Below are 17,688 nucleotides of genomic sequence, written 5' to 3' on the forward strand. Positions count from 1 at the left end.
ATTCCCCTGACTCGTCTCAGACAGAGATCTGATGTTGACTGTGCTATTTTGCAATTTGAAACCAATCCATTTGAAAATCCTCTCTCATTGTTCGAATGGATCTAACATAGGCTACAGAAATGTAATGGGGCTCAGATTCAGTTAAAGCTTTAGTGCGTAACTTTTTGATATTAATAAACGTCTGTTACATTAAAGCCATTGCCAAAGAGTTACTACAAAGCTAATTAAGACTATCAGCTCCGCACAACTCTCTCTGTATTTCTCAGTATGACTATGTTCAGAAGATTGTGTTGTCCGGTAGGGGTGGGAATCACCAGAGGCCTCACGATACGATATCATCACGATACCTATGTCACGATACGATATTATTGCGATTTTAAACATATTGCAATATTCTGCGATATATTGCAATGTACTACCTTTTTTCCAACTTCAAATTTTTCCCAATTTCAAATTATGTCCCCAAAGGACAATTTTGTCAACATCTGTTTTATCTAAAAAGATACATTTCTCTGTTTGTTCATCTCACTTCAATTTTATTGCTGCAAAATGGGATTGTCAAGCAGACAGACTGACCAACACATATATCATAAAAGATCTATATTTGGCATCTGTGTATCGATACAGTATTGCCACAAAAATATCGCGATACTATGCTGTATCGATTTTTTCCCCCACCCCTATTGTCCGGTGACTTTCCCGCACAGAAACTCAAGTGAAGATAATTACCTCTTCTGAATAGTCCATCATGTTTTTTTAATCCTCAGCGAGTGAACTAGGAATTGTAATCGCAGTAAATGAAAACTATGATTTGCAAATCCTTTTCAACCTATATGCAATTGAATACATGACAAAGACAAGATATTTTATGTTCAAACTGATAAACTTTATTGTTTTGTTGTAAATATTCACTCATTTTGAATTTGATGCCTGCAACACGTTCCAAAAAAGCTGGGACAGGGGCAACAAAAGACTGGAAAGTTGAGGAATGCTCAAAAAAACACCTGTTTGTAACATTCCACAGGTGACCAGGTGAATTGGTCATGATTGGGTATAAAAGGAGCATCCCCAAAAGGCTCAGTCGTTCACAAGCAAGGATGGGGCAAGGTTCACCACTTTGTGAACAACTGCGTGAGCAAATAGTCCACCAGTTTAAGAAAGTTTCTCAACCTACACTTGCAAGGAATTTAGGGATTTCATCATCTACAGTCCATAATATCATCAAAAGATCCCGAGAATCTGGAGAAATCTCTGTATGTAAGCGGCAAGGCCGAAAACCAACATTGAATGCTCTTGACCTTCGATCCCTCAGGCGGCACTGCATTAAAAACAGACTTAATTATGTGAAGGATATTACCACGTGGGCTCAGGAACACTTCGGAAAACCATTGTCACTTAACACAGTTCGTCGCTACATCTACAAGTGCAAGTTAAAACTCTACCATGCAAAGCGAAAGCCATATATCAACAACACCCAGAAACACCGCCGGCTTCTCTGGGCCCGAGCTCATGTGAGATGGACTGACGCAAAGTGGAAAAGTGTGCTGTGGTCTGACGAGTCCACATTTCAAATAGTTTTTGGAAGTCATGGCAAGGGCTGCGCGATATGGAGAAAATCAAATATCACGATATTTTTGACCAAATACCTCGATATCGATACCACAACGATATTGTAGTGTTGACTATCGGTGCTTTCACAAACTATTTACACAATGAGATTTGTGATGAATAATCATCAGTAATGTGGAGGGTAAACGTACCCATTAAGCCCACCAAAATCCCACCCCCAGTTCAGTTATTTTTCCTACATACTGACATAGTTTATTAACATAATCATTTCTTAAAATGTAAGATTAATCTCTCATTTGAAAATAAATTTATTTATTTGTGTATGTTTTATCATATAAAATAAAGATATTTTATAAATAAAGTCAAAAGTCTGGCATGGGCTTAATTGGTACCGTGGCACCATTTAAGCCCACATGTGTTCCAAATAAGCCCACAACAAAAATGACATGAAATCACATTTTACACAACATCCCAACTTCATTGGAATAGGGGTTTGTATTTCAGTTTGTCTCTCTTTTACTCTAGTCAACAGGTAGGTAGATATAACTGTCTTTAATACTATTTATGTACTGCACAGTAGAGCTATACTTTTCACAGATACCTGGAAGGTTCTCGCTTTTTCCTCTATGTTGATTTGACCGTGGCGGCCCCCCACTGCAACATTTCCGGCCCCCAACGGTATCAGACATAGGGCTGCATTGTTAGAGTGCATGTCGGAGAACGTTTGTATTTGAGGTGCATTATTTACATGCTGAAGTAGTTACACTGCATTAAGATAATGCAATTAATAGTGGGTTTATTGTTATTTGATACAGAATGCTTAGCCTATATGTCAAGATCAAAGTTGGCCTCTATAGTAACTCAAAAAATACAGTTCAATCACAACTGAAAATATGCCTCATTGTGTGTGTGAATAGAGGTGAATAAATATATTTGTTTGTGTTGCAAGTGTCGGTTCCGTTTCATGGGGGGGCGGGTGGACTTGCCCCCACTGCTAAAAAAAAATCCTAAAGGAAACCCTGCGGCTGGTACTTTTCCTGGTAGATAAAAAAGAATTCCGATGAAAAGGACATCAAATACTTGCACTGCTTTTATCTGATTTGCCTCAACTGCACAAAGCAACGAAGAGGATCCATTTTATTTGGTTTGACAGGAAAGAAGGAAGAGGACACGTGGTAACAGTGATGAGACGGGCACAAACGGAGGATGCTGCAAGCACATGTTGTCCTTTTTTTAAGTCTCCGTTCACTGAGTCCCGTGACATCACAGACGTGATGAATCGGACCGAGAACATGGTGTTTTTACATTGCGCTGAGTATTAATGTGTCAGTGTGTTTAGCGTTTAAAAGAGGACAACATGGAATTCATATGTTTATCGGCTCAGAGGCTGATCTGTTCGCTGGTGAAAATCTGCACCGGTTGTGGGAGCTAAAAATGAAGTGCTCGGAAGCAGAAGGGATTCAAAAGTCAGACGGTTCGGAGACTGCCTCTGGCACAAGCAAGTCGAGTTCCAGTCAAAAAATGTTTGTGCTCTGTGAGCTCTGAGGCTTTGTCTGCTGTTGTGAATATACACACAACTGTCTGTCTGAACTCCTGTAGGCTGATCCTGTGTAGGCCCGACATGAATAGCAGAACTGAGCTTAGTGGTTTGCATCGGGGCATAATGGACACAGCTATTCATTTACCTTGTTGACTTAAGCTTCTTGTGAATTATCTTTCTGTTGACATGCAGTGGTAAAGCTTGGAGTGACGATCCATTATTACTGTCATTTCAGGTAATTGTATAATTTCTACCAGTTTTTGATCTTCTGGTTTAGACAAACGCGCTCTCTCTTCACTGTCTGCTGTTTATAGACCTGATTCTGGATGATAACCTCTCAGACTTGGCTTGCAGCGTTTGACCCCGAGGCTATGAATTCCCTTCTTTTGTTTACAGCGACGGTTTACAGGCAGACACAGTAATGAATGACGACGAGCGTCCCCGACAAAGCTACAGTCCTTTTGAAATATGAATAAAAGAATACACTTCAATGCTTCAAGTCTGATGCTTTTAAGTAATGCGGGGGAAACAGCCCAAGCTTATGAATGGACTTGTTTTCGTGCATTTTGCTTGCACTTTAGTTGCTATGCACAGCTGTGCACAGGGCAGACACACACACACACACACACACACACGCACACACGTTTTTTTAGGGTTACAAATTTCAGAATAGACATAGCCTACTTGCACATATATGCCTGATGGACACCTAGCATGATGAGACTGATGTCAGACGGAGACAGTAGTGTTTAAAGTGAACTGGGGAAAAATAAATAAAAGTACAAAGCAACAGGTATGGTGAGAATGCTTAGGATTTATCACGTAGAATTTTTTTGTTAGATGTTAGGCTGTTTGAGTACAAGCTAACTAGGGCTGCAAGTATAATGATTATTTTCATTATCCAACAAAAGTTTGACATTTTTGCTTTTTAATATTATTTGTAGGTTCTTTAGTAAATGTACACTTTTTGGGTGTTCCTGGACATCCAAGGGAAAAAAACAGTGTATTAGGGCTGCTCCCTCTTAGTTGATTAGTCGACTAATTGGTCGTTTTGGTCTTGGTCAACTTAGATTTCTTTAGTCGATTAGTCATGTTTTATGCTTTTTTCATGCTGAATGACTTATTTCCAAGAAACGTACAAGCACATCTCTGGTAAACACAAGAATTAAGGGTTGACATTTTCCCTAATAGATATCACCGTGAAACCTACTTTGATTACTTTCATTAAGGCAATTTGTTTTTGTATTACACGTTTTCTGAAATGTGTTTAAATATGCATAGGAGGCATTATCTTATTATTATATGCATCCTTTTGCATGACTGTTTGCGGAGAAACTAAGATTTACAGATCTGTCGATTAAATCAACTAATCGATTAGTCGATACAATTGAGTTGTGTTAGTCGACTAAGAATTTCTTCAATTGAACACAGCCCTAGTATATATTTAAAACAATGAAAATGTACAATACAGTTTGATATTTTTGCTTAATTCCTGACTTAAATGATTTATCGATTGCCAAAGTAGTTGTACATTTCCTGTCAAGTGGCTAAGCTAATCAACTAACTGTTTAAAACATAACAATGATTTGCATGAGTGTGAAAACCAAGGCACTCATGTCACCCTGAAGAAGGCCTGTGTGCCGCAACACGTTGGTGCGATATGTTACTCTTTGCTATGCATCAGCCGCATCAATAAAGGCTTTTAACCCTTGTGTTGTCTTCCCGTCAACCTTGAAAAAAACATTTTAAATTGTTACATTTTTCTTCTACACATTTTCAGCGCTTATTTCTACGTCCCATATTTTCTGATAGAAAACAAAAATTGAAAACGGGTCAAATTGACCCAAAGTCAACACAAGGGTTAAACTTTTTTTTTAACAAGAGGGCCTTGGTTTTCACACTGTTCTGGTGCAATAGGCTCAGCCCTGCAACAAAGAGCACCTTGTTAGAGATTTTGTTAATCAATATCAAAAAGAAGCGCTCCTTTTCTCTCTCTTCTTCCCACATAACATTTAATTGATTGAATTAGCATTTTTCGGTTTTCATTTACATGATGATGGCTGTGAACTTTTTCCTAGTTGCTAGTGTCTGAGAAATTCTTATAATTCTCTTAAAAATGGCACTTGATGTGGTGAATCAAATCTCTTTACCTAATGCGGCATGGAGAAAAGACCCAAACAAAAAAGTCCCTTCAGAGTTTCTTGCCTTGTACATCAGCCAAGGAAATAAAAGAACAACCGATGCTGATATCATGATAAGGTTGATTCAGTCATTCATTCATTATGTGTTCAGTACCTTCGCTATCCACACAATGGTTCTTTAATGTTAACTCCCAGTTGACTGTCTGCTGACAGCCTACAACTTTAAACACATAGGGCCCTATTTTAATGATCTGAAACGCAAAACGCAAGGAGCTTTGTGGGCGGATCTCGGGCGCTGTCGCTATTATACCGGCAGGATAAATGACTCTTGCGCCCGACGCAAATCTTAAATGGGTTAGTCTGAAGTAGCTAGGTGTGGTTTGGGCGTAACGTGAAAATAACCAATCAGAGCATCATCTCACATTTCCTTTAAGAGCAGGCGCACTTGTTCCGTGGCGGATTGCTATTATAACGGCAGATTTGCCTGGTGCACGCCAGTGGGAGCTGTCCGAGATGCGGCATAAATGCCCGTCTTGTCCGGGTGGCGATGTTGCTGCGGCCTCTCGGGCGCGTCTCCTCTAGTCTGGAGAGGATTGCTGCAGCAATGGAGCGTGGGCCTCCAAACGCACCACCTGCACCTGTTGTGCCCCTTCCTCCTCCCCCCACTCCATCTCCGTCCACCCGCTCCATCAGGAGCGCATCGCGCATTACTCCCGGACCAGATTCCGCCGGCGTCCAATCCCACCGTAGTTCAACATCACGTCTCCTTAAGTCCTCTAATATTTCCTCATTTATGTCATCAACACATCCATGATTCATGGCAATGTTGTGTAAAACACAACAAGCCACAAAGAATGCTGCGACTTTTTGAGGACTGTACTGTAAAGTGCCTCCTGACCTACCAAACACCTGAAGCGCATTTTCAGTAATATTTTTCTTTGTAATTATGTATGGTTTGCAAAAATGGGAACTGCTGCGTCCGTTTAGATGAGAGAAGTGTACGCGCTTTGTGCACACACTACATTATGGCCAAGCATGCGCCCCTAAAATAGCATCTGAATAACGCGCTACTGACTTTAGACTAGCGCCACTGACTTTAGACCAGGTTTTTCCTGGTCAGTGGCGGAATTGTTTTCTGAAACTGCAAAATAGCACCAGGTAACGTTTGTGCCGGAACACACCTCCTCTTTTCGCTGAACCGCCCCCGGGAGCGCAAATACATTCCCTAATTTACGACGTGCGTCTGTGGAGGGAAAAGTCCGCTGTGCGTCGGGTGCAAAATAGGAATGATACATGTGTCGGTGTACAAAGGCAATTGCGCTGAGTGCAAGATAGGGCCCATAGAATCACAGGCTTCACCTTAATCAATACATTGATTACTAAATCTAAAATCTAACTTTTACTCTACTCCTACAGGCAGTCCCTGAATAGGCCACACCTGCTGCTATATTTCTCTGTAATTAGCAACATCCAACTGTAATGCAGCCATCTCCACTAACATATGAGTACAATAGGGATGTTAAGGTGATCATTAACTGTCGACAACAAAGACAAAATGGAAGTTGTATTAAAGGTCCCATGGCATGAAAATATCACTTTGAGGTTTTTTAACATTAATATGAGTTCCCCCAGCCTGCCTATGGTCCCCCAGTGGCTAGAAATGGTGATAGGTGTAAACCGAGCCCTGGGTATCCTGCTCTGCCTTTGAGAAAATGAAAGCTCAGATGGGCCGACCTGGAATCTTCCCTTTATGTTGTCATAAGGGGAAAGATTACCTCCCCTTTCTCTGCTTTGCCCGCCGTCCACAGCTGCCCAGAGAATTTGGCCCGCCCATGAGGAAATAGAGCTACAACCATGGCCGCAAGTTGGTCAAGGCCACACCCCCACCCTCCACCTTGCCCTGCCTCTTTCTTCTTAAAAAACATTAAAAAATACACAAAAAAAAAAACCCACCCCCCAAAAAAAAATTCTTTCTCTCTCTCTTTTTTTTTTTTTTTTTCCCCCCCCCCCCTTTAAAAAAAAAAAAAAAAAATTTCTTTAGATACAGTATTAGGGGACCACTAAGGTCTATATAAAAGCATCCAAAAAGCAGCATGTCGTGGGACTTTTAAGGCAAACAAAAATAAATAAGCAGAGACATAAGACTGTCTGATCCAGCTATTATTACAGGGTTTTAAGAACTGGTAAACAAAGTGTGTGCTGTCTGCTACAAGTTTGATGGACTACATTTTCTGCTTCCATTAAGACAGCCACTGCTCAAGGAGAACAATCTCATTGCATCCTGCACTCTCTCCTGCTCTCTGCCAAGTCTCCTGGTGGATGAGAGGAGGAGGTGTGTGTCCTCTGAGCGTTAGTCATCCCTGAGCTGGAGACTGATGGATGGACAAAATACTATTTCAGGACACAGACTGACACAGACACAAGCTTACAGTCAGCCCAGTTAATCAGTGCTGCTATGGCGGGTAAGCAATTTACTAAACTTGTTTACCTCAAAGCTTCTGTGTTGTTTTTTGCTGGCACGTCTGCAGAAACGGAGCCCCACACCAAACCACTCTGATTGTTTTTAGTTTTAGTTTTTTTTTTTTATATTCTGTTCTCTGTTATATTGACAGAAAAAATGTTTTTGGACAACATTATTGTCTATTTTCTGCTGCTTTTTAATGTATTTTTTTTTCAAGTGTGTGGCTTTGATCCTGGAATGAAAATGAAATAATAGATGCAGGCAAAATAAACAAAAAATGGAATAATGTGAAATCCCAGACCACACTAGCACAAAACAACAAAGAAAAAACATACAAGCCACTTCAAGTTTTGATTGATATTTATTTACAATATACTTATTTATCTTTTGAAATCAATTCATAGTCTGTTACTTCTGGTATTGACAGTGTTTCTAATGCGTTAAAAGCAGTGCTGTCAAATGTAGCCTAGTGGCCTAATCTCTGGCTCTATTTTTAGATTAGAGGATGATGTAATACAACCAGTAAAAAGCAAACGTGTGTGTGTGTGTGTGTGTGTGTCTTTGCATGCATGCGTATAAATTCTTGTGTGAATTCTGTGAATGTGTGAAATCCGTCTGCAGCCCAACCAGATGTAAGGAGATTTTGAGGGCCTGCTGAGCCAAAGCTGCTTTGATTTTTCTTCCTTTTATTATCTGCTTAAAATGTTTTTTTTTGGAATTTTAGTATTGTAGAAAAACAACTTGATACTATTAAAGTCAAGATGCTACTCCGGCCAATAATGTCAATGTGACAATCCGTCACCATTCTCTGCCTAAAGCCCGAGACACACCAAGCTGATAATCGGCCGTTGGACAGTCTGGCGAGGTCAGTGACTGGAGTCTGTTCGGTGTGTCAGTTGCCGTCGTCAGTCTGGGGCGCTGTCGGCCTTCATTTTGGCCGACCTGACATGTTCAGTCGGAGACAGGGCAGTCGGGACTCACCCGGAAATGGCGAGCGTAATGAGCATGACTAGAGTCTCTCAAAATCTGACGAAAATCTTTTAAACTGACCTTTGTTGAGCTGAAATGAAGACAGATTCAGCAACTGCGTGGCCTATTTCTCGCTTAAAATGTTTTCAGAAACACGTTTCAGTGAACTATTTTAGTACGATATGAGATCATATTCTGAACGAGCCGCCACGACAGTCTGGCTTTGAATTTCCGGAGAAAACCAACCCATGTGACGCATTCGTCCAATCAGCCGCTGGTTTTCATTTCTTGGGCAACAATACAGAGTAGCGCCGCCTGCTGCTATGGAGACGTATTATGTTTCTCAAGTCGATGTCGCCTCAGTGTGTTCCGAGGCAGTTTTTTGGACCTCGGGGACCCGACTGATCATTCCGAACTGGCTTTTCTGTCGACGGTCGGCCGTCTCGTTGGTGTGTCTCGGCTATAACAGAAACACATGGTGCAAGATTTACTGTTGATTCAGCAGCATATGTGTCTCTGCAGGAGCCTACTATTATTCAAATTATAGGCCAGCTTTATTGTTGGCAGCATTAAGCTGGGTCAGGGTGTAGGATGTCTCTCTCACACACGCACGCACTCACTCACTCACTCACTCACTCACTCACTCACTCACTCACTCACTCACTCACTCACTCACTCACTCACTCACTCACTCACTCACTCACTATGACACAGCAGTCAGTCGGTAGTTGCGGTTCCTTCAAAGAGCTCAAAGTGTGTTATTTTTTTACTGCTAGCTTTCTCAGATGTGTGTCATAAAGGTTCTAGTATCCTCTCCTCTCCAGTGCATGGCTTTTGATGCGTTGCCATAAACTGTGTGTCCTCACAGTTAAACGAATGGGGAGAGTAGCAAAGCAAGAAAATGAAGTTGGCTCCCACAAAAAAAAAAAAACTATGATTTCATTATGAAGTGAGTCATTGCCCCTCTGAGACCATCCTTCCAACTTCCTGTTCTGTTTGATGTATCTTCTTTTTTAACTGCTGTTTTCATGAGGCTTTGAACAAGGAGTTTGAGATGACCTGCTTTCATCTACTGTGCCTCATAAAACAGTCCCAATGCTGATGAATTGGGATCTCTTTGCTTTGTCTTCTGTCATTAAGTTAGAAATCATCAGCCGGGTCAAAGAACAGAGTGTAAGAATTAAAAGCAGAAGACTTGTTTGGTTTTAAGATGCTTCTGTCAGGCTTTCTGGGGGTTGTTAAGATTACAATGTAGACGGCTACTGACACTGATACTGTGGCCTGTTTTTGTGCAATAACCTTGAAACTGTCTTTCATCTCTGTTGGTTCGCAGCGTGCTATCACAGCCCCCCCCCCACCCACCCCCTCCCAGCACTTACTACACACCAAAAAAAACTGCAAGCCTTAATCTCTGCAATCAACCGCATCTCCAGTCAATGTGGTAAAAACAGACAACAGGCTTCAGATGCCTCATAACTATTTGAGTGATGTTTATTTGTATTTGCCCTGCTTATTTTCACAGTCATTATTATTATTGACTTGCATAGCAAATTTAGGGCGATTGATTAAGTCATTTGTAATGAACAACGGCTGTTTCTTATGACACCCAATCGATCAGAGGATCCCTATCATGTTTGTGTGATCAGTGACTACGTTTACAAGCTGTCAATTTTCGGGTTACGGTCGGGTTAAGGTCACTATTTGGGTTTCTGAAACATCTGAATAACCCGTTTACATGCGTGAGCAGAGAGAGTTACTCCTGTATACATGGCATTTGTAATAAATTGGCAATATCCCGATGTAAACGGCGACGCACGGTTAGCGTCTGGATGTACGGACAAACCCTGCTTTGCGTAACTTTTCGGTCACCTTCTTATAAATCTCACTATCTCGGTACTTTCTGCTGTCAACAAAAGACATTATATTCATGGTTTTCACCACACTAATGAAGAAATTGGTTTCCTCCTCGCTCCAAAAGTGTGGTGCTGTGCTGCGTCTCGCCATGTTTACCTCTACTTCTTGTTTACTTCCGGTATACTGCACGCAGGTTTTCTGGCGCATACAAGAAGTTCCTCTACTCAAAAGACCAAGATTCCTTGCGAATAGAACATGCGCAGAACACAAATCAATGTTCCTTTTGATGGGGATATGCCGATACGCGTTTACATGACCAAAATTTCGGGTTAGAAAAGGGGTAACCCAGTTATTGCTTTAAAATGGAAAGAGACCCAAGGACCCACCCCTAGTCAGTGGTTTAAAGAAATGACCAGCAACCTTGCCTTGGAAAAACTGACTTATGTTGTTAAAGGGAAACTAAAAGACTTTTACAAAATTTGGACTCCCTTTTTGCACTACTGTAACCAAATTCATCAGACAACATCGGATGACTGAAATAGCAAATTGAACTACACAATGTATGGCTGTGAACTGTGATATCAAAATGTATTTACTTATTTTATGGTTTAGTTTTGTTCTGGATGTTCTCTAATGTTTTTATTTATTTTTTATTATTTTATTTTTTGTCTATTTGTTTATATTATTATTATATATTTCTTTTTTGATGCTCAAACAAAAGCCAATAAACATTTTATTGAAGAAAAGGGGTAACCCAGGGATAATTTTCGGGTTTTTAAAAACCAGAATATGAGCATATTCGGGTTTTTGCCGGTGTTTACATGACCGTGCACGACCGGGTTATTGCTAATATTCCGGTTTTGAACGGGTTATTGGCTGCATGTAAACGTAGTCAGTGTTGATGCTGTCTGATTGTGACTGTCATACAGATGGACCAGTGCTTGTCTTGACAGTATTTTGTAGGGCTTTTGTAAAAACAAAAGATGAATGAGACACTTCTAGAGACAATATATTATGAGACAATCCTAAAAACTAATTGTTTTCTAAGAATAATGCACATCACATGTCAGTCAGTCTATTCGTCTACAGTAATCTACATTTATTTCATGTGTAAAGATACATAACATGGATTTTCTGCATTTTCTGCTTCCGCTCTGTTTTGCTGGAAACGGATATGATGTAGTCGCCATCAGCGGTACCGCATGAACAGAAAATATTTAGGTGAATCATTGGTAAAAAAAAAAACAATTTTTGCGGAAAAGAATGAATTCTAAAAATCGTTGCAAAAAAAAATCATGATACATACAATTTTCTATTTTTCCCCCAGCCCTAGTATTTTGCATATAAGCTACTAAAATAATACTACGCATACATTAACCCCCGACCACAACTGCTGCAGGTGCAGATGGACCTTACAGCTTGTTCCACAGAGGAAATGATGTAGCAGGGTAGCTACAGTAAATGCTTGTGTTGGAAGAGGTCCTTTCTGTCCTTTCCTTCAGCCCTGATCCTGACTGACTGAGGCAGAGCCAAAACCAGAGCCTGCTGTTTTCACTGTGGTGGAGAGTTGGCAGTGTGTGAAAGGAGGCCAGCTGACCTCTGTACCTGCCTCCCTTTTTCCTAATGTGTTGCCACTGGGACTGGGACTACATTGGTTTTCATGAACCAGCTCAACATCCTGGACAGAGGATTACAAAGCTCAAGCTTTTCTTAGAGAAAAAAAGCTGACAGTGTAATTCTTCATATGTGTTCCCCGGCATTTCAGTTACCAAGTCCTGTCTTCACCTGATTGGTGACTCTGTCCCAAACATAAATGTTTAACCTCTCTATTATTGATCTGTTGATGATGTTTTACATTAATCTGTACTGTAAATGAAAGCCTTTTAATCAGATTTAACTGATTTTTCACACGCATACTGTATTTAATCTACATTTTGGGAAACATTTCTTTCCTGCAAAGGGTTAGATGAGAAGATTGATGTCACTCTTACATTGGTACAGTAAATATCAAGCTAGAGCCTGGAGACAGCTAGCTTAACTTAGCATACAGACTGAAAGCAGGGGAAAACAGCTAGCCTGGCTCTGTCCAAAAGTAACGTAATTTGCCTACCAGCAGCTCTCACAAGGTCACACATAAACATGTTATATCTTGTTTGTTTAGTCTGGACAAAATCCGAGATAATAACGTGTATTAGTGAGCTTTAAAGGAGCTAGTAGGCAGATTTTGTCACTTGTTTTTATACTAAGCTAAGCTAACAGTCTCCTGCCAGTGGCTTGATATTATGATATAAGAACGTGAAGTGCGTTTCCCAAAATGTCAAACTGTTCCTGTTCATTTCATACTTTGTTTCTTTTCCTAATCAACGCCTGTTCTTGGGATAGTCTTTCTACTTGTTGAATTGCAGAGAGTTACGTGTCCTATTTGCTGAGCCATTGTGAACCTCTAACAAGCAAAGCAAGTTTCTGCACCGTTGCCCTGGGGAGCTAATGCAAACCAGAGCCACTGCTTGGCTGAAAACGTATTACTCAGCAAATAGACTGGATCAAATAAGGTCTTTTTTACGGCAGTCATCGTTACCGCTTTTGTCCTAGCACTTTGCGGCATTTCATTCTTTCTCCATTGTCCTCGTTTTATACTTGCACTGAAGTTGAGTAACGCTGACCTTTTTTTTTAAAGGCTGTTCATGCTGCTAAATTAAGTCAGAGTTTAAAAACAAAGAGCCTATCAGGACATTCCAGTCATGACAACTGAACCATAGACGCCAAACAACATGAATGATCTCGCCCCAATGGCTAAAAACGCAGAACACATAAAGTTGGACTGCTCCATGTCATAGAAGGTAAACAAACCGCAAAAGTCAACTCTCACTCAGTATGCAGGAAGCTAAAGCAAATGAATGGGCACGCACGGTGGATGAAACTATCTGGCTTCTTGAAACATTGTCCTATTGCCAAATAATTTTGTTTGTTTCCTATTGTTTTGGGATGAACTTGCCATTTCCTGTGTCTGGAGTCTGTCTGGAGTGATGTACCACAATCGCATGTCCATATGCCCTGAGCGTTTCCTGTTTGGCTCTGTGTGGGTTCAGTGCCCTTCCGGTGTCCGGCAGCCTCATTTCGAGACAGATAAGAGGTTACTTGAGGTTATGTCGCTGCAGAAGAATGACAGTGATACTTGAATGACCTGGTCTTTATCCTCAATTGCTGCTTTGATTGTTTGACCGTCCAGTACAGACCGTACGTACATATGAATGCATAGTTAGAGAAGATAAGGGCCCATTTTGCTTATAGGGCGCCTTAGAAGAGGCTAGTAGACGTAGGCAATCTCAGCTCGGTTCCTTGCATCTAATTAAAGTTTCTGTCTCTGTTGGATTGGACAGTGTGGATATTATTCGAGCATTCGGAAGCTGTAGTCTCGTACGTTTGCTTTTCTGCATTGTCTTCTGTGATTCACTGACCTTTCTATCTCTCCCTCTCGTGGACAGAATGAAGATGCTTGAGGCTGGGAGTTAGGAGCGCCCCACCCTATAGAGTGTATTCCAGGGCTGGGGGCTGGATCCAGAGACCCCTGCCTGGGGGGGGTGAAGGGCACTCACAGCCCTGTGTGAGTCTGGACTATGGGGGATGGAGGCGCAGCTGCAACTGGAGGAGATGGGGTGAACAAGTCCCATGTCCTGTTTGACAAATTTGTCCAGGGGACCACGTGTAAGGGCACGCTCAAGGCCTTCCAGGAGCTGTGTGACCACCTGGAAGTCAAGCCCGGCGAGTACAGGATCTTCTATCACAAGCTCAAGTCCAAACTCAACTACTGGAAGGCCAAGGCGCTCTGGGCAAAGTTAGACAAGAGGGCCTGCCATAAGGAGTACAAAAAGGGCCGTGCCTGTGCCAACTCAAAGGTAAGCCTGGATCATTAAAAACGGTATGCTTCATTTAAGGACATCTTTGCCTCTTGTTGGCTTCAGTTCAGTGAGAGCTAAAATTTGATCCTCAATGTTAGGGGATCATGTAATGTGAGGCTCATGTTTACCAACTAGACCAGTGTGTGTGTGTGATTGCTTTATGTGAAAGGACGCTTTCACTTTTGGAAATTTGATTTGTCACCTCCTCTGGTTTGCAGTGTATACAACCCCAAAATAAGGGTTGAGATAAAACGGCTGTATTATTTTTGTTGAAATGTTGTATTGACGACTATTGAATTGAAAGACTAGTGACGCTTTAAGCTCTAATTCACAAATACAGTTCACTAAAGTACTAACTAATACAATTTTCTTTGGGATGAATAAAGTTCTACCTTATATCTTACCTTAAAGGTGAAATATCTGCCTTTTCAAATACGCACCATATTTTTCTCGCAAGCCAGTCAAAGCAGACTGGTCTTTTCAGGAGGGGGCTTAAAGAGACAGGAGCTAAAACCGAGCGTTTCAGACAGAGGGTGAATACAGGTATTCAGACAGACAGTATGAGGAAAATGTGTTTTTGAGCATGTTTTGTAGACATGTTCTCATAGAAACCCAAAGTACATAACCTGATGCGCCAGATGGTTTGTAAACACAGAACCATCAGAGAAGTCGTCATTGGAAACTGTGGCAAGCAAAAAGGGCAGGCACTTTAAAAAAAACAAAAACTGGCATGTGATTGGTTCTGTCTATCACGTCCACCAACGAACAATCACGTCCGATATACACACACACACACCTAAACCACGCCTACGGCAGAGAGAAATAGACTCACTTTGTAGTTTTGGGAGTTCCTGGTGAAGTTGTGAAAGCCGCCGCCGTAGATCTACGGTAAAACCAGAAGCTGAATGCGGTCAAGCCATACAGGGAAGATGAGGGGCTATCCGCTCTCTTAACGTTGGGCGTATATACTGCCCCCGTCAGGTCCGGAAGGATTGCATCCCCCGGTACCTGCGGCACTGTGGAAAAAAAGAGTTCCGGCAATTTTGGTACCGAAGTATCGATTCTCGTGACATCCCTAGTGCAAACTGTAAAATGTGTGCGAATAATCTAACGTTAGAGTATTGTTTTTGTTTTTGCATTTACAGTTTTTTTGCAGATGCGGCCAGTAGCTCTATTCTTCGCTACATTTTAGTTTAATTTATTGTCTTTCTGTCTTTGTTACTGGAGCACATGATATAGCACGTTTCAGAGTAGGGCTGGATGATTAATCGAAAAATAATCGAAACCGAAATTCAGAGCCTATAACCGACGTAATTTTACCAAGTGGATTATTTCGGTCTTTTAATCCTATTAATATTTCCGCGCTGCCCACTGTGTGTTAATGTACTCTCCCCTTAAAACATATTACGGCCGCCGCGTGTGTAGTCACGTGACTCCGCCCGTTTACATTAAAACTTAAATTACTTTTTTATTTTTATTTCATTGTAAAATCTACAGTTGTAGATTTAAGTTCAGTTGTTTGAAATATTTAATAAATAAGCATTAATTGCTATCTGTGTGTTGTTTCCTTATTTTAGAATCACAAAGATTCTGCACTCTTTCATTAGAAAAAATAACTGTGAACATATTTACAGTAGCCTATAAGAAAAGAATATATTTTTTTAAATAATCGTTCAATAATCGTAATCAAGGTAACTTCTTCGATTAATCGTGATTATGATTTTAGCCAAAATCGTCCAGCCCTATTTCAGAGGAAGTGTAACCAGACTGCGGCAGCTTTCGCCTATTGAAGCAAGCCTGCAACTGCAGCGAGCAGCTTTGTCTGCGTGGGATTTAGAAAAGTCTAACCACAGTTGCGGCCACTTTATCAGCATTGCTATTCCTGTTAACTAAACAAGCTGCAGAGGCGACGTCTCTCTGCTGCACCCCGTACACGAAAGCCGCCTACAAATGAACTGCGGTAAAACCGCCATTGTTTTCCTATGGGGAAAACACAAAACAAAGACAAGAAAATATCTAGTGTGGTGACCACAATTTCCTCTTCAGTGCCTGATTGGACTGCTAATCTCTCAGTCGAATCACATTGTGTCTTTCTCTCCCTCCCTCTCTCTCTGCTTATCTTAGCTCATCAACTATTGCCTTAATAGACTTTTATTCCCTTCATGAAGTTCATGTGTTGCATCTCATTGTTGACCTCATATTATTTGGCAGATGCTTTTGTCCAAAGTGAGTTAAAACAAGTGCATTCGAACTCTAAAGGAACAGGATTGCCCTCCCAAATAAACAACTACAAGCGTGTTAGACAGCTACGTCACAGGTGCTTTTTTTAAGAGGTGAGATCGAAGTGCTAGCGTGGGGTGTCAAGGTGCAGTCTGAAGAGGCGGGTTTTCAGCCTGTGGCAAAAGATGGGCAGCGACTCTGCTGTCCACACTTGGTTTTCCATGTGTATGGTAGACATCTTTCTTGTAGCTCGTCTATAACGTCTGCGTCTCTCTCTGTATGTAGTGTCTGATCATTGGTGCGGGACCATGCGGCCTACGCACAGCCATCGAGCTGGCTTTCCTCGGGGCCAAAGTGGTGCTGTTGGAAAAGAGAGATGCCTTCTCCAGGAACAATGTGCTGCACCTCTGGCCCTTCACCATCCAGGACCTCAGGGGCCTCGGGGCCAAAAAGTTCTACGGAAAGTTCTGTGCCGGTGCTATCGATCATATCAGTGAGTACACTTAACATGTTTTGCTCTCCTGTGCTTACTAATTTGCTGTGTATTTTTTGTCTTCTCTCAAAGTAATGTATGTAATTGATGTGTTTGGAAGGATTTGGGGGTTTTGTAGTTCATTCGAATTTTCTTTCCTTCTCTGTATTGTGTTGTAGGTATTCGTCAGCTTCAGTTAATTCTCCTGAAAGTGGCACTCCTGCTGGGCATTGAGATCCATGTCAATGTGGAGTTCAAGGGTCTTATTGAGCCCCCACAAGATCAAGAGACTGAAAGTAAGTAAGAGTCAGGCTGCCGAAGGACAAGTCAAACAAGAATGAATGAATGAATGAAGGCAGAAACACGTGTTTTAGTCAGAGAACTATCTGTCAGAGGCTTTAAGCTGGCTCCGTTGATGCATTTCGGTCTGATTACACATGCTATGTTTTCTCAGGAATAGGTTGGAGGGCTGAGGTCCACCCCAGGACACACCCTGTCAATGAGCTGGAGTTTGATGTCATCATCGGAGCAGATGGAAGGAGGAACACGCTGCCAGGCAAGTC

The 17,688-nt window shown here is 41.5% G+C and overlaps 1 protein-coding gene across 26 annotated transcripts in view; it reads left to right on the plus strand.

The window, feature by feature from the left end:
• mical3a (microtubule associated monooxygenase, calponin and LIM domain containing 3a) overlaps positions 1-17,688 on the plus strand; it is a 123,133-nt gene that overhangs the window by 43,857 nt on the left and 61,588 nt on the right. For 23 of the 26 annotated variants that reach the window (XM_039809596.1, XM_039809598.1, XM_039809595.1 and 20 more), the window contains exons 2-5: positions 14,020-14,430; positions 16,939-17,146; positions 17,305-17,421; positions 17,580-17,681. In XM_039809596.1, coding sequence (XP_039665530.1) covers positions 14,152-14,430; positions 16,939-17,146; positions 17,305-17,421; positions 17,580-17,681 — 706 coding nt within the window. In that variant the 5' untranslated portion in view covers positions 14,020-14,151. Of the gene's footprint in view, positions 1-14,019; positions 14,431-16,938; positions 17,147-17,304; positions 17,422-17,579; positions 17,682-17,688 lie in introns of those variants that run through there. The other 3 variants (XM_039809602.1, XM_039809621.1, XM_039809613.1) reach the window with 1 other exon arrangement.

Source organism: Perca fluviatilis, chromosome 8 (genome assembly GCF_010015445.1).
Source record: "Perca fluviatilis chromosome 8, GENO_Pfluv_1.0, whole genome shotgun sequence".
NCBI classification, from domain to species: domain Eukaryota; kingdom Metazoa; phylum Chordata; class Actinopteri; order Perciformes; family Percidae; genus Perca; species Perca fluviatilis.